Source organism: Dama dama, chromosome X (genome assembly GCF_033118175.1).
Source record: "Dama dama isolate Ldn47 chromosome X, ASM3311817v1, whole genome shotgun sequence".
Lineage (NCBI taxonomy): Eukaryota > Metazoa > Chordata > Mammalia > Artiodactyla > Cervidae > Dama > Dama dama.
Genome location: NC_083714.1, coordinates 158,699,009 through 158,719,563, shown reverse-complemented (window position 1 = coordinate 158,719,563; position 20,555 = coordinate 158,699,009). Strand labels below are relative to the sequence as shown.

Here is a 20,555-nt window from a genome sequence, read left to right as displayed (position 1 = left end):
AATTACTGTCAGCAGACGATTCCTTATTATCAACTTAGTGAAGAATGTTTAACTAGGCACTCCTTGGGGTAAAGTGAGCTCTGAAGAGTACGGCAGCTGGAAGGAACACCACCTCCAGGCTTGTGGCCCGTGAACTCTCTGATGCTGGGAAAGATTGAAGGCGGAATGGGGAGGGGACAGCAGAGGATGAAGATGGTTGGATGGCTTCACCGACGCGGCGGACGCGAGTTTGAGCAAGTTACGGGAGCTGGCGATGGACAAGGAGGCCTGGCCTGCTGCAGTCCATTGGTTTAAAAAGAGGCAAGACACGACTGAGCAACAGAACTGCAAGGAGAGCCAACCAGTCCATCCTAAAGGACATTAGTCCTGAATATGCATTGGAAGGCCTGATGCTGAAGCTGAGACTCCAATACTCTGGCCGCTTGATGAGAAGAACTGTCTCTTTGGAAAAGACCCTGATGCTCGGAAAGATGGAAGGCGGGAGGAGAAGAGGATGAAGAGGATGAAGATAGTTGGATGGCATCACTGATGTGGTGGACATGAGTTTGAGCAATCTCTGGGAGTTGGTGATGGACAGGGAAGCCTGGCATGCTGCAGTCCATTGGTTTGAAAAGAGTCAAGACACTGCCTTGCCCTTGGGAGCAGGGCTGACTTCTGAAGGGAAGCCCTGTCAACCAGTGTCCCTCCGGTGCCCCCTGCTGACGACACTTCCAGAGGCACAGCCTGCCCCACCCTCAAAGGTCCATGTGTCCAGCCCCAGTATCACCTCTCAGCTGGTGACTGGTGGTTTGCACTTAAGACGCACTGCATTGCTAACTGGTGTGGCACTGGAATGGGTGTCCTCTGCACACCTTTCTCCTAGATTGTGACTTCCCCTCGCCAGGCGGGGGTGTTCAGAAAATGTCCCCTGTGTGTTGCCCTGCAGACAGTGTCCCCTCCACGGGTTGGCCTGTGTTCTCCGGACTGCTGCGCTGTCCCTGAGGGTGAGGACTCCGCAGAGCCCTGAGGCCCTGGATGTTCACCCCTCCTGGAGAGCGGGCACATACTTTGGGCTTCATCTTTCCCTGGGGAGGCCGTGGGCTCTGGGCTCAGAGTTGAACACTCCTGTCGGGGTTCTCTGTCAAGTCTGGCTTGGGTTCTGAATTGCCACTGCTGACCCCCTGATGCAAATTTCCTTCCCTTTGCATTCCTTTTTTTAAAGTTGCACTGTTTTATTTCTGTGTTTGATGCTTTTGAACTGTGCTATTGAAGAAGACTCTTAAGAGTCCCTCGGACTGCAAGGAGATCCAACCAGTCCATCCTAAAGGAAATCAGTCCTGAATATTCATTGGAAGGACTGATGCTGAAGCTGAAGCTCCAATCCTTTGGCCAGCTGACAGGAAGAGCCGCCTCATTAGAAAAGACCCTGATGCTGGGAAAGATTGAGGGCAGGAAGAGGAGACGACAGAGGATGAGATGGTTGGATGGCATCACTGACTTAATGGACATGAATTTGAGTAAACTCTGGGAGTTTGTGAAGGACAGGTAAGCCTGGCATGCTGCAGTTCACGGGGTCACAAAGAGTCGGACAGGACTGAGTGACTGAACAACAAATAATATATTTGTTTTTGGCTGTGCTGGGTCTTCCTTGTTGCACAAGGGCTTTCTCTAGTCGTGGCGAGTAAGGGCCACCCAGTAGTGGCGGTGGGCTTCCCTGTTAGCTCAGAGGCTAAACATTCTGTCTGCCTGCAATACGGGAGACCTGGGTTTGATCCCTGGGTGGGGCAGATCCCCTGGAGAAGGGCATGGCAACCCACTCCAGTATTCTTTCCTGGAGAATCCCATGAACAGAGAACCCTGGCGGGCTATAATCCATGGGGTCGCAAAGAGTCGGACACGACTGAGTGACTAAGATTGTTACTTTCTAGTTGTGGTGCACAGGCCTCTCATTGTGGTGGCTTCTCTTGTTGCAGAGCATGGGTTCTAGGGCACTACGGCTTCCATGGTTTCAACACATGGGCTCAGGGGATGCAGCTCCCAGACTCTAGACCACAGGCTCAATAGTTGTGGCCCATGGGACTAGTTACTCTGCAGCGTGTAGGATTTTCCCAGACCAGGGATTGAACCCGTCTTCCCAGCATTGGCAAGCAATTCCTATCTACTAGACCACCAGGGAAGATCCCCCCCCCCCCCCAAAAAAAAAAAAAAAAACCTCTGTTTCTTAAAAGGTCTCCTTGAAGCAGTCACATTCTTTCCTGTTTCTCTCTGGATTTCTGGTTGCTACTGCAGCCTCTGCTGCCCCCAGGTCTTTCTGACTTCTCCTTGGCCTGCTCTATCCATCAGCCTGGCTCTGTCCACCTGTCTGGGCCACGTCTGCCTTTTTGGTCTTGGGACCCCGTGTGGGCACCCTCACCTTGGTGATGAGTGGAAGGAGTGTGTTAGAATCTTCACAGCACACCCTTATGTTCTTATGTGCGGGACTAAATATAGACTTGCTCATCTGAATCTGAAATGTATGAGGTGGGTTTTGGGGTTTCTTCTTAGACTTGTGTGTGTGTGTGGATGTGGTTACCACTTTCCTTGTTTTTCGAGATAACATTTTGTCAAGCACGAGGAAAGTAATTTTCCCCTCTAATTGAAGTTTTATTGGTCGTTTTGAGGATTTGTACACAGTTCAGTTTGTACACCCTTTTTTAATTAATTTATATATTTTAATTGGAGGCTGATTACTTTACAATATTATAGTGGTTTTTGCCATACATTGACATGAATCAGCCATGTGTGTACATGTGTCCCCCATTGTGAATCCCCCTTCCACCTCCCTCCCCATCCCATCCCTCTGGGTCATCCCAGTGCACCAGCCCCAAGCACCCTGTCTCATGCATCAAACCTGGACTGGCGATCTATTTCACATATGATAATATACATGTTTCAGTGCTATTCTCTCAGATCATCCCACCCTCGCCTTCTCCCACAGAGTCCAAAAGTCTGTTCTTTACTTCTGTGTCTCTTTTGCTGTCTCACATATAGGGTCATCATTATCATCTTTCTAAATTCCATATATATGTGTTAATATACTGTATTGGTGTTTTTCTCTCTGACTTACTCCACTCTGCCTAATAAGCTCCAGTTTCATCCACCTCATTAGAACTGATTCAAATGCATTCTTTTTAGTAGCTGAGTAATAATATTCCATTGTGTATATGTACCACAGCTTTCTTATCCATTCGTCTGCTGATGGACGTCTAGGTTGCTACATGACTATTGTAAACAGTGTACACCCTTCTTAATGTATGTCCTGAACATCTGAAAGACCACATAGTTTCGTTTCTAAACAGATATTCCAGTGACTTTCCTAGCCTAAAATGCGGAAGCTACTTTTCCTTAAGAGGATACCTAATATTGATAGACTGTGCCATCATATATGTCCCATTAACTCACAGTTTAATATCATAAGCACTGCATGCTTGATTTGCAGTTTTTCGTGGCATGTTCATGGCACATTATGGGAAACTTGAGTGTCATGATGAGACACTTTCTTGCCTTGTCATGACAAGAAAGAGCCAAGATAAAGGAGTGCTTTTCTTTGGGAAGTGATTCTACTAAAACACCTGGGAGTCGAGCTCATTTTAAATGTTCAAGACATATTTTGTGCACAGTTGTGACACAAAATTGCCATTGAGTATGTTTTGTGGTGCTGGGTTAAAAAAATTCCCCCACCCCCACCCCCCCATGAAATAGTCAGCTGACGCCCAGGACATGTATGCTGTGCTAAGCCACTTCAGTTGTGTCCAGCTCTGTGTGACCATAGCCTGCTAGGCTCTTCTGTCCGTGGGATTCTCCATTCAACTCCTTTGCCAACAAAGTCAGTTACTTTGCCAACAGAGGCCCGTCTAGTCAAAGCTATGGTTTTTCCAGTAGTCATGTATGGATGTGAGAGTTGGACCATAAAGAAAGCTGAGCGCCGAAGGATTGATGCTTTTGAACTGTGCCGTTGGAGAAGATGCTTGAGAGTCCCTTGGACTGCAGGGAAATCCAACCAGTCCATCCTGAAGGAAATCAGTCCTGAATATTCATTGGAAGGACTGATGCTGAATCTGAAGCTCCAATCCTTTGGCCACCTGATGCAAAGAACTGACTCATTGGAAAAGACCCTGATGCTGGGAAAGATTGAGGGCAGGAGGAGAAGGCGATGACAGAGGGTGAGCTGGTTGGATGGCATCACCCACTCAGTGGACATTAGTTTGAACAAGCTCCGGGAGCCGGTGATGGACAGGGAAGCCTGGTGTATTGTAGTCCACGGGAGTGCAGAGAATCGGAACTGAACTGAGAGTTCCTGGGAAGCTTGAATTCCGCAGATGGCTGATAAGATGCTCCCCGGGATTGTCCAAGGAGACAGAGACCAGTGATGAAAGTATGTGCAAGTCTGGATACATTTCAGTGGAGGTTTTTTATTTATTTATTTATTTTTTCCCACAGGCTTCTCTGTTACCAAAGATGTGCTCTCCAGTTGCTTCGCAATTGGATCTTCTTCCTGGATGACTCAGGTCTCTCTTGGGAGACAAGGGAAATCGGGAGGGTGACCAGAGAGGTGACAATCAGTGATTGTCCTGGCTCTCCCCTGGATGGCTTTCTAGTCATAACTGATAAGTCACCGGTGTGAGTCACAGCCTTTGAAATCCGATGCCGGACCTAAACGTTCCTTCCCCTTCCGTTCTGATCTCCGGTGGTTGCGATTTTCCCCGACCGTCAAAGCTCCATATCTGAGCTCTACTGCACACCCCTTTCCTGCAGTGGCCCTTGACGTCCATCAATGAGTACGTCCCTCGACCTGCCTTCCCAGCTGCCGGAGCCCTTGCTGACGTTTGTGTTTCCTGCCCTGTCTTGGTTTGAGCACGTGCGGCTGCTGATCTGTGATGTGTTCTGGGCGGGAGAGATGCTTTTTCCTGTCTACCTAGAGGATGAAGCTGCTAGACGCATTTGCTCGTATGATATAGGGTCACCTCCCTTCTTCTGTGCCCGGCCTTCTGGGACCCCACCCCCACCCGGCCCCACCGCTGCCTCCAGGGTATCCTTCCGGCTTTGGAAACTCAAGGTCAAATTCCTCATCTTCCTCTTTCCAGCCTTATCTTCAAAGGCTCCCCTTGCCAGGGCACCATGCTCGCCCGCCAGGCTGACATTCTTCAGATGGCCCCGGGTCCTCACCCCCCTCCCGTGGAATGTCCACCCCCATGTCTGCTGGCCCTTTCAAGTTGCTGTCCGGGGCTGAAGGTCTTTCATCTCCAGCCCCGAGCCCTGCCCCTCTCACCCCCACTTCCCTGACTCAGTTCCTTCCCGAGTGAGTCCCGGCTCCCACGAGAATCAGGGTCCCCCCCCGCCCTTGGTGGGTGTCATCTTTGATCATCCGTAACAACATCCTTTGGTTGAAATACGAAAGCTTGCTTCCAAAAAGACTTCCATGGACTGTTTTTTTTGTTGTTTTTTTTCCCCTTCCCTCCCTCTTGCTGTTTCCAGAATCAACGTTTCCGTCAGGACAGCAAGGGAGTCTGCTCATTTTTGAACACTTCGAAGCCCTAAAAACTCGCTTGGCAAACAGAATTCCAGTGAATAATCCAAACCGGAATATTCGGCCTGGCGAGTGTGCCTGGGGCTTTCCTTCTGACCGGGGTACATGGACAGGCATCGTGGGTGGGTGTGGATTCCTTTGTCCTTGCCTGCCTGCCCTTTTGTAAAGGGAGTTTTTTTTGTTTTTTTTTTTCCCCCTGAGCAAAGGAAGGACACTGAGAACTTTGTCCAGTGGTTGTAGAGCAGGACTGCCCCGTTTGTGGCTTCTGCAGATGGTGCCCTCTGCGACTGGCAGTGCCCAGAGCTCTCTTGACTGTTAAACAGAGGACGGCGATAAAAGGAGCATGCGTGAATGCAATGCACGATGCGTTCGAGGCATGACTCATCATGGGTAACGCATGATAGACTGTACACAGCTGACGGGCAGAGCCGTATTCCTGGAACCCTAGGGCCAGCTTCAGGTCTGCACTTCCCCAGGTTCAAGCCTAATGAAGTCTTCCTCACGGGGGAAGCTTGATGGGGTCAAGAGTACAGACCCGAGGTCTTCAAAGCTGCCTCGTTTGCAACTCTCTTAGCGCGGAAAATGTCGGACAAACGCTTTGTCTTGGGGAGGAAGCCGAGGCGGGCAGAGATTCCCGGCTACTCTGTCTCCCAAACCTGAAGCCGTTTTTTTGCTGGGAGTGTAGGTGGAGTGTGGTTTGGGTGAGGCTGCCTTGGAATGCGGTCTTTGTGGCTGGAGCAGGAGCTGGGAAGTCTTTGCAGATGAAGGGAAGCAACACGATGTGATTCGGGGTGAAGCCAGACCTTTGTTCAAAAAATTTTTTATTTATTTGGCCGAACTAGATCTTCGCTGAAGGTCTTCCATCTTCATTGCAGCGTTCAGAATCTTTAGTTGTGGCACGTGGGATCTAGTTCCCTGAGAAGGGATCGAACCCTGGGCGCCCTGCATTTGGGAGCTCAGAGTCTTCAGCCACTGGATCTCCAGGCAAGTCCCTTAGCCAGACGTTAATGACAGCGCTTTGAGAGAGTCTCGCGTGCAAGGGTTTGCGGGGATGAGATGGAAAAGCTCACCAGGTCATGGCCGAGTCGTTCCAGGTGATGAGTTGCCTGTAGGAAGGGCTACCTTCAGAATCTGTCCTAAGACCCTGCAGGTTCCTCCATCATCATGGTTTCGCCTAAAGGCTTTCTCGTGATGCTCAGATTCACCAGCTCTGCACGTGTCTGCTTGTTGTCTCTTTGGGGACACCCACCCCTTCTTTCTCCTCTGTCTCCTGCTCCTTCATCCTCTTCTGCCAGGCAGCCCAAGGGTTCTGTCCTCCGCTGTTCATGGGTCTGTTTTCTGTGTGGGCAGACTCCATCCCCGCCTCTCCAGTCTTTTTAAGTTCCTTCCCCTGCTATTCACTCCATCTTTTTCCCCAGGGACTCCCACGTCCCGCCCACCCCAGCTAACTGCCCACCAGTCCTCCGATTGGACACAGCCCTTGGGCACCCCCAGCTGGGGCATGTCAAAACCTAAACTCTCCACCACGTATCCTTCACCTTGGCTGTTTCTGGCTGAGTGTGTAATCTTGGCCGGGTGGAAGCTTATTAACTTTGGGATCTGTCATTACTTTGGGATTAAAAATCGTCTAGACTTGGAGACCGGTTGTTAGCCGAACGAATTGCTTCATAGTTCTGTTTGGAGTGGTCATTTTGTTTGTGGTGTCAACTTGCAATAAATAATTGGCTCTGTTACCCTAGGAGGGGTTGAGCTGCCCACGGGTCCAGGAGGAGAGACGGGTCCAAGTACCATGGGGTTTCATCCTTGAGCCTGTCAGTGGCTTTATTTCCAGCTCTGTAACTTCCAGAGGAGGAACGTTTCCTTGCTTTAGTGCCTGGTGAGGTTTGGAACTGATTTTCAGATCAGTCCTGGCATATAGTGGGAGCACAGTGAACTTTCAAAACTGTACCCTGGTAGGCACATAAACAGTCATCTTTTTCACTAGTTTCCCTAGCAGTTTGTAAAAATAATGGCTTTTTAGTGTAGAATAGGGGTTGGCAGCATTTTTTTTTTTTTTTTTTTTTTTTTTCAGTAACAAGCCAAGTAGTAAATATTTTTGGCTCTATGGGCCCCAAACTATTCCATTCTCTCCTGTAGCAGTGTATAAACAAATGGGTGTGGTTGTATTCCAGTAAAATTTTATTTACCCCAAACCAAAAAAAAAAAAGACAGCTGGCTGGATTTTTTGCAGCAGGGGAGGGGAGGGCACGCCACCTACCATGTGGGATCTTCCCTGGCCAGGGATGGGACCCGGGCCTCCTGCATTGGGAGCACAGGGTCTTAACCACTGGACCACCAGGGAAGTCCTAGCTGGCTGGATTTGATTCATGAGTCATAGGGCTTCCCTGGTAGCTTAGCTGGTAAAGAATCTGCCTGCAGTGCAGGAGACCCTGGTTCGATTCCTGGGCTGGGAAGATCCTCTGGAGAAGGGAAGGGCTACCCACTCCAGTGTTCTTGGGCTTCCCCTGTGTCTCAGACTGTAAAGAATCTGCCTGCAGTGCAGGAGACCCCGGTTCGATCCCTGGGTTGGGAAGATCCCCTGGAGGGGGGGGCATGGCAACCCACTCCAGCATTCGGCCTGGAGAATCCCAGGGACAGGGGAGCCTGGTGGGCTGCAGTCCATGGGGTAGCAAAGAGCCGGAGACGCCTGAGAGAGTGAGCAGAGCATATAGCTTGCAGGCCACTGGTAGAGAAAGAAGGTTGGTTGATTGATGGCTTACTCGACGCTTAGTTGGATTATTACTATCTAAGAAAAGCTGGGTTAAGGATTTACAGATTGAAAATTCTGAGGATAAAAGCTGTAAAATCCTTTTAAGGAGTCGGTCAGTCCCCTTGTGTACATACTGTGTGTAACTCTGATTAGGGAGTGTTTTACATACACAGGTTCGATCCCATGCTCAGGAACAGCTGAGACCTGTGGTCTTGCCACAGCTGAGACCCCATGCCACAGTGAAGACGGAAGATGGCACGTGTTGCAACTAAGACCCAGCACAGCAAAATAGATAAATAAATATATTTTTTTAAAAAAGAAAAGCAGTCTAGCAGATCCTCAAAATGTTTATGCTAGTTTCCGTATGACCACAACATTCTACTCCTACTTGTAAACCCAAGGGAAATGAGGACGCATATTCGCACACAAACATGTGTATACAAGTGTTCGTGGGGCGCTGACAGCCAAATGTATGGATGTGAGAGTTGGACTCTAAAGAAAGCTGAGCGCCGAAGAATTGATGCTTTTGAACTGTGGTGTTGGAGAAGACTCTTGAGAGTCCCTTGGACTGCAAGGAGATCCAACCAGTCCATCCTAAAGGAGACAGTCCTGAATATTCATTAGATGGACTGATACTAAAGCAGAAACTCCAATACTTTGGTCACCTGATGCGAAGAGCTGACTCACTAGAAAAGACCCTGATGCTGGGAAAGAATGAAGGCGGGAGGAGAAGGGGACGACAGAGGATGAGATGGTTGGATGGCATCACTGACTCAAAGGACTTGAGTTTGAGTAAACTCCAGGAGTAGGTGATGGACAGGGAGGCCTGGCGTGCTGCAGTCCATGGGGTCGCAAAGAGTCGGACAAGACTGTGCTACTGAACTGAACTGACTGAATAACCAAGTAGTAGAAACAAAGTAAATATATCCATCCCTGATGAACAGATAAATTGAATGTGGTCGATCGATAGGATGGAGTATCACTCAGCCATAGAAAGGAATGGAGTTCCGACACAGGGTGCAACACGGATGCACCTGGAAAAAACATCACGAGTGAAAAGAAGCCAGACGCAAAAGGCCACCTGTTGTATGGCTCTGTGTATATCAGGTGTCCACAGTAGGTACATCCAGGACACATACATGGTTTCCGGAGCCCGGGAGGACCGGAGAGTGACTGCTGACAGGCACAAGCTTTCTTCTGGGCTTAGGAAGCCTGTTCTCAACTGGGTGGGTGGTGATGGTTGGACGACTCTTGAGTACAACTAACAGTTCATTCATTCGTGTGTACGTGGGTGGATTGGCGTGTATTTGACTTACAGCTAAATAAAGCTGTTACAGAAATAAATAAAGAAAACATTGAAAGAAAGCTGTTACAGAAAAAGTCCTAGGTGCAGGACTTTTTTTAAAAAATTTATTTTTTTGGCTCTGGTGGGTCTTTGTTGGTGCACGTGGGCTTTCTCCAGTTGTGGCAAGCAAGGGCCCCTGTCCATGTGCAGCACGGGGGCTTTTCATTGCAATGGCTTCTCTTGTTGTGGCGCATGGGCTCTAGGGTACATGGGCTCAGTAATTGTGGCCCCCCGGGCTCTGAAGCGCAGGCTCAGCAGTTGTCATGCACGAGTTTCCTTGCACTGTGGCACGTGGACTCTTCCCTGACCAGGGATCTAACCCGTGTCTCCTGCATTGGCAGGTGGATTCTTAACCGCAGGACCCCCAGGGAAGCTCTAGGTGCAGGGTTGATGGGTGAGGCATAACTCATCAGTAATTTTAAAACGCCCATTTTTCTTTTCTTTTTTTTTCTTTTTTTGCGGAAGGAGATCCAGAAGTAAAGGGGCCCATCTGGATCCCCTGTTTCTGGTGTGTTTTTGAGTGTTCATGTACTCTGCTGCCCCCTCCGTAAACGGTAGGTCTTGCAGATGCACACCGGATGAGGGGTACAGACCAGGCGAGGGGTGCATCTCTGGTCTCTCACCGAGAACCAGGGCCCAAGCTGGATCCCTTCATTCCTGGGTTGTCCTGAAACCAGTCCGAGAACTGGTGGATGGCACAGAGCTGTCACCGACACGTCTTCCTGTCCTCCTGAGGACGGGTTTGCTCATTCGGCGGGGGCAGCTCACGGACCCTCTTTCTGCATTGCAGGTCGAAGAAGGGAGCAAAGCCGCAGCCGTGGACAAACTGCTGGCCGGAGACGAGATCGTGGGCATCAATGACGTCGGCCTGTCTGGGTTTAGGCAGGAGGCCATCTGCCTGGTGAAGGGGTCGCATAAGACCCTGAAGCTGGTGGTGAAAAGGTAAGACCTGGGCGTCAGGCCTTGTTTACGGACAGAGATGAGCGGGCCCGCAAAGCATGCAGTCTTTTGGCTGCCCTGTGCCAACTCTGGCAGTCCCGATGTGGACATGTGTGTGTGTGTGTGTGTCTGTGCATACATGTGTGAGCATGTACACTTAGGAAGTACACAAGTGATTCATCTCTTGGCCAAGGATGAATCCAACATCACAAATCTAAAAGATTTCCTTTTTTTTTTTTACTTAGTTTTATGTTGGAGTATAGTTAACTTAGCTAAAGCTCCGATACTTTGGCTACCTGATGCAAACGGCTGACTCTTTGGAAAAGACGGCAAATTGAATCAGTTATACATATATATATCTACTCTTTTTTAGATTCTTTTCCTGTGCTTGTCACAGAGTATTGAGTAGATTTCCTGGTAATGGTCAGTTCTTACAAGATTCCTTCTTTGCATTACTGCTGAGTGTTAATTTTTGATTTCTGAAGTGGTTTTGATTCCTTAAATCTTATCCCTGGCCATAGCTGATGCTCTGAATGAAGCAAAGGGTCATGGCCCGTTTTTAACACAAGGTGGCAGGCTACCGGATTTCTGGGTCACATGCTAACGTGGAGTGATGTACGCGGACATCCAAGGTGTTTCTAGCACTGTGCTGAGCTCTGGGGCAGGCAAGCGTCCTTGCTTAGAAAGCAAATTGTGAATAGGAGTTGGGATCTTGAGGGGGTCAGAGAGCGAAATTGGGGACCTGATGCTTTTACATGCTGGAACTAGAACAGTACAGCTGAGCGGCACGGAGGTGTTGGTGATTGTTTTGGGCCATGCTGGCTACACAGCTTGCTGGCTTCCCCTGGTGGCTCAGCTGGTAAAGAATCTGCCTTCAGTGCAGCAGACCACGGTTCGATTCCTGGGTTGGGAAGATCCCCTGGAGAAGCGATAGGCTACCCGCTCCAGTATTCGTGGGCTTCCCTTGTGGCTCAGCTGGTAAAGAATCCACCTGCAATGTGGGAGACCTGGGTTTGATCCCTGGGTTGGGAAGATCCCCTGGAGAAGGGAATGGCTACCCACTCCAGTATTCTTGCCTGGAGTATTCCATGGAATTCTTGCAAGATCTTAGTTCCCTGACCAGAGATCAAAGTCCGGGCCCCAGAGTGATGGTGCCAGAGTCTTAACCACTGCACCGCCAAGAAGTTCCTGCGACTGCTTTTATATAGAGAAATAATCCTCGACTTGGTATTTCACAGTTGGCTCATTCACAGTACAGTGTTGACCTGCCTTTTTTTTTTTTTTTTTTTAGCAGAATCAGTCCAGTCTTTTCCAAGATTGTAAATTTTAAAAAGTAAATTGACCTCCCCACGCACTTCAGTTTTTAGTACAGACTTGAAGACATATCCCAAAGGTTTTTTTTTTTTGAACGAAAATAGCATCCAAGGCGGAGGTTCAGAAAGGGAAGAAGGAAAAAGTTTTGTTGTTTGCCGCATTAACGGAGCAGCCTCATTGCTCCGTGGAGTAGGCGATTGTCCTCGTGAATCAGAAAACTAGAGTCCCGGCATGGCCATTTCCGAGCCCTTAGGGGTGGAGGGGACATGAGAGATGCTGTCATGGTGTATCGTTTCTTTGGGGTCACCTCATTGACCTCTGCACTTTTAAAGAGGAGAAGCTTTTGGGGTTCAGTGTGGTGTGTTCCCAGGAGTCAGCTGAAGGTTTGGTCCCCCAGGAGTGGTCAGTTGCAGTGACCCCAAAGGGTTCTATGCAGTGCCCCCAAAGTGTTTATTCACTGCACAGTGGTCAGAACAACCACTCTTCAGGGGTGGCTGCTGGAATACCAGCTAGCTACAGTTTTCTCCAAGTGTGATTTTTTGTTGTTGTTGTTGTCAAGTGTGATTTTTTTTTTATTCTGCATTTATCAGTACTGAGAGTGACATGTGGACGTGGGAAAACATTTCAGTTTTCTTGTTGTCGTTAAGTATTTATTTTTATTTATCTGGGTGTTCCCGGTCTTAATTGTGGCACACCTGGGATCTAGTTCCCTGACTGGCGATGGAACCCCGCGGCCCTGCGTGCAGAGCGCAGATTCTTAGCCACTGGACCATCAGAGAAGTCCGAATATTCACTTTCAAAAGGGAATTGCGTGGAATCCATCAACCTTTCTCCCACCCTCTCTCCATCCCCTCATTTTGCCTCTCTGGAGAGTGGCTGTCTCAGTACTACGCACTTAGATTTTTTTTTAGAAACAGGTAGGTGCTTGTGTGTGTACACGTGAAAGTGGGGTTTGTTACAGGTTGAGTGCCCTGAGGTCTGACTCATGACTTGTCCTAACGACCCCATGATGCTCTGAGGTCTGCGTGGTCCACTGTGTGCGTTAACAGAGCCTCTCTGCCTGGATGTTGATGGTGCTTCCGGAGTGTTCGTGTAGCAGACAGTGTTGTGCTGTGACTCCTTTGGCACCCACGTCCGCGTGTGCGTAAGTCATCGTGGTCCATTCCTTGCCTGGGAGGTTTTGAGTCAGAAAATATGTGCCTCCTGAAGTTTGTTTTTGCTGCCTTTGTGGGTGGGACAGGTGACAGATGCTTTTATTGTTGGAAATAGGCATTTCTGTCCACGGGAGTGAGGTGGGACATCCTTCCATGTGTTCAGAAGCTTGTTCTGAATTCGAGGAACATATGTAAGGGTCTGAAAACAAGACGATCTGAGTTGTGTTCGGAGCACAAGCCGTGAGAACTGGTGGTGGGAGGAGAGAGAGGAGGCCTGGGGGCCTGCTTGCTGGTGGGGACAAGCGGATATGTAACACTCATGGGAACACGTTCAGATTTGGACTCGGAAGGGCGGAGGGGAGCCCTCAGTGTAGATGCTCACTTTTGCATTCTGCATACCAGGGATCCCTTTAAGTGATGGGTGTGCAGAATGATTATCTAGTTTGGAAGGGCTTAGTAATCTAAGTAATGTGGAGAAAGAAATGACAACCCACTCCAGTATTCTGGCCTGGAGAATCCCACAGACAGAGGAGCCTAGTGGGCTGTACAGTCCATGGGGTCGAAGAGGCTCAGAGACAACGGAGCTTAGGAATCTAAGTAACATGTATAACACGTTGTAAAACCAAAACAAGTGGTTGGTTCAGGTGCTTTAAAAAAAAAAACACACACACACACTTTGAATAACAAGCTTAGATATTTTAAAAAATTTTAAGTCATTTTATATTAAAATTTTAACACTGTGTGTAGGTATTATTTGGGCGTCCCAGGTGGCTCAGTGGTGAAGAATCCGCCTGCCCATGCGGCAGACACAGGTTCGATCCCTGGGTTGGGAAGATCCCCCGGAGGAGGAAATGGCAACCCACTCCAGTGTTCTTGCCTGGACGATCTCGTGGACACAGGGGCCTGGTGGGCTGCAGTCCATGGGGTCGCAGAGAGTCAGACACGACTGAGTGACAGAACATGCACACAGGGAAGTGTTATTTTCCCTATTAGAAAACTCTGAAATGGTTTTTGCTTAGAAATATGAATAAAAGCTTATAAACTGGTAAATTTTACAAACCAGGGAATTAGTTAATATTAGGATCTGTTACCGTCACCTGGCACATGGTGAATTCCTGCTTTAAATCCTGATGATGCATATAGTAAGGACTTTTAAGACTCCATACTGTTATATTTTTTTAATTAAAACAATTATTTGTTTGTTTGGCTGTGCCAGTTGTTATAACGTTTCAGCATGTGGGATCTAGTCCCTTGACCAGGGATTGAACCTGGGCCCCCTGCATTGGGAGCGTGGAGTCTTAGCCACTAGGATTCCTTCAGTTCAGTTCAGTTCAGTTCAGTCGCTCAGTCGACTCTTTGCGACCACATGAACCACAGCACGCCAGGCCTTCCAGTCCATCACCAACTCCCGGAGTTCACCCAAACCCATGTCCATCGAATCGGCGATGCCATCCAACCATCTCATCCCCTATTGTCCCCTTCTCCTCCTGCCCCCAATCTTTCCCAGGAGCAGGGTCTTTTCAAATGAGTCAGCTCTTTGCATCAGGTGGCCAAAGTATTGGAGTTTCAGCTTCAACATCAGTCCTTCCAATGAACACTCAGGACTGGTTTCCTTTAGGATGGACTGGTTGGATCTCCTTGTAGTCCAAGGGACTCTCAAGAGTCTTCTCCAACACCACAATTTTTTCAAAAGCATCAATTCTTCAGCGCTCAGCTTTCTTCACAGTCCAATTCTCACATCCATACATGACCACTGGAAAAACCATAGCCTTGACTAGTTGGACCTTTGTTAGCAAAATAATGTCTCTGCTTTTTAATATGCTGTCTAGGGTGGTCATAACTTTCCTTCCAAGGAATAAGCGTCTTTTAATTTCATGGCTGCAGTCACCATCTGCAGTGATTTTGGAGCCCAGAAAAATAAAGTCAGCCACTGTTTCCCCATCTATTTGCCATGAAGTGATGGGACCAGATGTCATGATCTTAGTTTTCTGAATGTTGAGCTTTAAGCCAACTTTTTCACTCTTCTCTTTCACTTTCATCAAGAGGCTCTTTAGTTCCTCTTCACTTTCTGCGATAAGGGTGGTGTCATCTGCATATCTGAGGTTATTGATATTTCTCCCCGCAATCTTGATTTCGGCTTGTGCTTCCTCCAGCCCAGCGTTTCTCATGATGTACTCTGCATATAAGTTAAATAAGCAGGGTGACAATATACAGCCTTGATGTACTCCTTTTCCTATTTGGAACCAGTCTGTTGTTCCATGTCCAGTTCTAACTTGCTTCCTGACCTGCGTACAGGTTTCTCAAGAGGCAGGTCAGGTGGTCTGGTATTCCCATTTCTTTCAGAGTTTTACACAGTTTCTTTGATCCACACAGTCAAAGGCTTTGGCATAGTCAGTAAAGCAGAACTAAATGTTTTTCTGGAACTCTCTTTTTTGATGATCCAGCGGATGTTGGCAATTTGATCTCTACTTCCTCTGCCTTTTCTAAAAGCAGCTTGAACACTAGGAATACCCAGGAAGTCCTGTGAGTGCTTTTAAAATTGAGTTCTTCAGCATCGAAATGTGTATATTATCTAGGGTGAAACAGATCGCCAGCCCAGGTTGGATGCATGAGATAGGTGCTCGGGCCTGGTGCACTGGGAAGACCCAGAGGGTTTGGGTGGAGAGGGAGGTGGGAGGGGGGATCGGGATGGGGAATACATGTAAATCCATGGCTGATTCATGTCAATGTATGACAAAAACCACTGCAATACTGTAAAGTAATTAGCCTCCAACTAATAAAAATAAATGAAAAATAAATAAATAAAATTGAGTTCTTAAATCAATAACATGTATCCTTCTCTGCTTGGTCATTCAGTCACATCTGACTCTTTGCGACCCCATGGACTGTAGCTCGCCAGGCTCCTCTGTCCATGGGATTCTGTAGGTGAGCATACTGCAGTGGGTTGCCTTTCCTTTCTCCAGGGGATCTTCCCGACCCAGAGATTGAACCCGAGTCCTGCATCTCCTGCATTGGCAGGTGGATTCTTTACCACTGCACCACCTGGGAAGCCTGTATCCTTCTCTGTCTAATCTCCCCATTCTTGTCCGTCTCCATCCCTAGGCAATCACTAATCTGACTGTATGTCTCAGACACTGTATGTCTGAGAAGAGCAGTTTTCTAGTGTTTTATGCCTGGGGCTTCCCTGGTGGCCTCAGTCACGTAGAGACCGCCTGCGGTGCAGGAGACCCAGATTCCATGTAGAACTCCACAATAGATCACATACTCTTTTTAAGTGATTAGTTTATAAAGGCACTCTGCAGTGAGTTCATTGACTGAGCCGCCAACACACAATTAATCCAGTGTTGGAGGTTGACCAGATGGAGGAGGCGCTTCTTTAACCCTTAAGTACCTAACCACCCCAGGCACCTTAAGGAAAGGTGGCTTTTCTGATAAAGACTGAGAAGAGCTTAGGGTCCTGATGGTGAGAGCGGGCAGTGCAGCTTGAGTTGTTCTGGGAGGTTCTGCAGAAAGGCATGTATGCACCTCAAGGTGAAACAACGTGTTGTAAACCACGTGGGCAGTTTTTCTGGTCGGTTGGTTTGGTCTTTTTGGTTTTTCGTTTTCTTTTGAGGGGAGGGGGCTATGCTAGGTCTTCATTGTTGCCCAGGTTTGTCTCAATAGTTGCGGCGAGCCAGGGTTGGGGGTGGGGGAGTCAAGTTTATTTTCAGTGCGTGGGCTTCTCATTGCAGTGGCTTTTGTTGTTTCCGAGCACGGGCTCAGTAGTGGTCACACATGGGCTTGGTTGCTCCGAGGCCTGGGGGATCTTCCCAGACCAGGGATGGAACCCGCGTCCCCTTCGTTGGCAGGTGGATTCTTCACCACTGGGCCACAAGGGCAGTTCCAAAGTGGGAATTGTGGTTGACACATTCCCTCCCACTAGTGACTCTGCTGGGTATGTTTGTCTTTCTCGTCCTTGCCGAGAGTAGAGCCCCGCTTCACAAAGTGGAGACGTCTGTTTTCTCGGGCCCCGCATATCTTGTCGTCATATACAAGCCGGGGCCCAGAGAGCAGTGCCTTGGGGGACAAGAACCCCGATCACTGATCGGTCTGCAGCCAAGCTTCTTTCCCGGACGGATGAGAGTCGGCACTGCCTCCCTCCCAGGGTCGTGTGATCAGGGAACAAAGAATGGTCACAGGAGCCCCGCAGGTGCACATACATCCTCCTCCGAGACACCCAGGCTCATCCAGGCGTCTGCGTGGAGTCAGAGCACCTGGGGAGCAGGGGGAGCCGCTGGCCTGCCTCCTGGGCGCTTTGTTGTTCCCTCATTCTTGGCCAAGGAACTGTTGCGCACAGGGAAGTTGAAGCGGATGTGGGAAGGTCTCCTGGTCTGACTCCGGTACACCTGTCTTCCCCGCCCCGAGATCCTGATGGGTAGGTGTGGGAGGGATGTGGGCACCGGTATTTCCCTGAGGGCCACTGGTATTTCCCTGAGGGCCGATGGCTGGTTTGCTGGGCAGCCACCACAGTCATGCCACTGGCTTAAACAAATGCGCTTGGAAAAGGTTAAGACCCGAAACTGGGTCACTTGTGGCATTTTCCCGATTAACAGGGGCCGTCCTCGCTGTTGGGGACACACTGAGGAAGGGGGAGTTCTCGCCAGTGCTGGGTTCAGGCTGTGTCTGCTGGCTGCTGTCAAGCATGCACTAAAAACCTCCTTGTGCAGAGCACCCGAACCTCATCCACAGTCCTCAGCTCCGGGCAAATGACCATATGTTCAGCTCCCTTTTTGGAGTGCATGGAATTTCAATCACTGTACGGAAAATTTCTTCCAAGTATCGTACCATAAACTACCGTGCCGCTTGGAATGGCTCTTCTGCTCTTTCTGCCACATTTGTCTGGTGAATATGAGTCTGTTTACAATGAGCCTTGCCTGCCACTTCATCATTCATCCGCCTGCTGCCTGCTGCCGTGAGCCGTTTTGCCAGGACCACAGTGTCCATAAGGCAGATTCTTTGTTCCTTTCTGCCGCTTTGCCGGATGCCTTAAAGCTTTCCATGACTCTGATTCCAGGCTAAGCTCACATTCAGGAGCAGATTAACACCCAGGGATGCAGGCTTTTGCTGCAGGAGGCGGTGAGGGTTAGCCCGATGCTGTGGCACGGTGACCCATTTAAAGAAGGCAGGTGTCCACTCCAGTGACGGCACACACGCCTGCTCGGAGCAGGTTTCCTGCCACATGCATGGCTTTCTGCACGGCCCGGAGCTGCAGTGAGTTCTCACCGAGCCAGCGTCGTGTCCGGCCTCCCCTCTGCCGCTGGCTCCTTGGAGCTGTCCTGAGCAGGCGGCTCTGTGCGTGGCCCCAGCAGTAATGAGCGCAGATGCTCCTGAAGCTGCAAGAGGAGAGGGGTGGCTAGGACCGGGCAGGTTGTGTCTCCCTCTCCCCTTTCTCCCCCTCCCCCTTCTCCCCTCCCCCTTCTCCCATTCCTCTCCCTTCTCCCCCTCCCCTCCCTTCTGCCCAGCCCCACTCTCCTACTCTTCCTGGGACAGAACTGAAAACTCTTCCTGGGACAGAAACTCTGTGTGTTCAGGGGGATGTCTGTCATACTGGAGATGCTTCCCTCCCCCTCCCCTGTTCTCCCCTCCCCTCCCTTCTCCCCATCCTCCCCTCCCCCCTCCCCTGCTCCCATTCCTCTCTTCTCCCCTCCCCCTTCTTTCCCTCCCTCTTCTCCCTCCTCCTCTCCCCCTTCTCCTTCTTCCCTTCTCCCATTCCTCTCCCTTCTCCCCCTCCCCTCCCTTCTTTCCCTCCTTCCTCCCCCTCCCCCCACTCCCCCTCCACTCCCTTCTTGCCCTCCCCCTTCTCCCCATCCCTTCCCTTTTCCCACCCCACTCCCCTCCTGGAGAGCTCTGGGGCAGAAGCTGTGTTCAGGGGGATGTCTGTCTTACTGGAGATGCTCCCCGCCTTCTCCCCTCCCCCCTCTCCCCTTCCCCTCTCCCCTCCCCCCTCTCCCCTCCCCTTCTCTCTCTCTCTCTCTCCCTCCCATCTCTCCCCTTCTCCCCTTCCCTCCCTCCTCCCCTCCCCTTCCCTCCTCCCCCCTCCTCCCCTCCCCCTCCCCCCTCTACCCCATCTCCCTCTCCCCTCCTGGAGAGCTCTTCCTGGGGCAGAAACTCTGTGTGTTCCCCGTGTCTGTCTTACCCCAGTGCTTCTGCAGAGTGGTCTGAAAGCCATCATTCACATTTCAGGGGAAAAGTTTCTGTTTTGAGCGTTTGGGGGCTTATGGCTGTTGGCCACTATGCTTGCTTGCTTATAAAACAGAGTAGACCCACCGGTTTATATTGGGCAGATGTTGACTTGCTTGGGCTGTTTTCCGTCATTGTTTTCATTACGTAAATTCAGGAGGGGGGGGTGGAAAACACCACATAGATCAGACTTGTTTTTATTAAATAAAATCAGGAGGTGGGGGAGAAAACTCACACGGAACAGAACTGCTTTATTTGGGGGAAGGCTGCTTCTTTTCAGATGTAGACTTAGTGTATGGCTTAAGCAAGTGAATCAGATGAGTTATGTGAGATGTTGCCTATTCTGAGCCAAGAAGAGAGTGGTAAACAGTTGAGATTTGTTTTTCGTTGAAAGGCATGCAAGTGATGTTGATGAAATGTGGTGTGGAAAAGGTGGTTTCTAATATATTAAGGCATGCAGAGAATGTTGCACGTATTTTTGTTTGTACACTCTTAAGAGTCACCAACTCTGTTGCTTATATTTAGTTATGTTAATTTATATTTACTTATGTTAATGGTTGCGTGATGCTGGTGCTTGGTTGGGCTTCGCTGGTGGCTCAGTGGGTAAAGAATCCGCCTGCCAATGCAGGAGATGTGGGTTCCATCCCTGGGCCGGAAAGATCCCCTGGAGATGGAAATGCAATCCACTGCAGTATTCTTGCCTGGAGAATTCCCATGGACAGAGAAGCCTGGCGGGCTACAGCCCCTGGGGTCGCAAAAGGTGAGACAGTCACCCCCCACCGCCCCCTTTCAAAAGTTAAGAGAAAGACAGCCCAGTCATTTGGGTCTGTCCCTCTTCTGCCTGTGTTCATTGTGTGACATGTCTATTGTGGTCTTCCCTGCAAATACATCCGGGGAACACGAGTGGCCGAGACAAGTATGCGCTTGTCCTGGCTAGGGGACAGATAAGGGGTGCCCCGGCTTCATGGGGGTGGAACCCTGAAGCTTTGATCCCATGCGGATGCGGCATTTGCCTAAAATGCTGCTTTGATGTCTGGTGTCAGTTTCAGCCTGTTGGGTCACTTGGGAATTTTTATCTTCACTTCTTTGTCCTACTGTATAAAGGCAGGAAATACTGGCCTCTTAATCGCCTTTCATCAAGAATGATGTCACTGTCCACAGCTCCATGTTGTCAGATCACTGCTTGCAGAGGGGTGGGGGGTAGGGGGAAACACTCCGCCACTCAACAGACGGCTGTGACGCATGTTTTTTTATTCATTCACGTACATTGTTGGAAGCGCTCCAGCCAGG

At 49.6% G+C, this 20,555-nt stretch overlaps 1 protein-coding gene across 5 annotated transcripts in view; it reads left to right on the top strand.

Annotated features, from left to right (window-relative positions):
* SHROOM2 (shroom family member 2) overlaps positions 1-20,555 on the top strand; it is a 138,968-nt gene that overhangs the window by 54,728 nt on the left and 63,685 nt on the right. For all 5 annotated transcript variants that reach the window (XM_061137016.1, XM_061137015.1, XM_061137017.1 and 2 more), the window contains exon 2: positions 10,430-10,581. In XM_061137016.1, the coding sequence (XP_060992999.1) occupies positions 10,430-10,581 (152 nt within the window). The remainder of the gene's footprint in view (positions 1-10,429; positions 10,582-20,555) is intronic.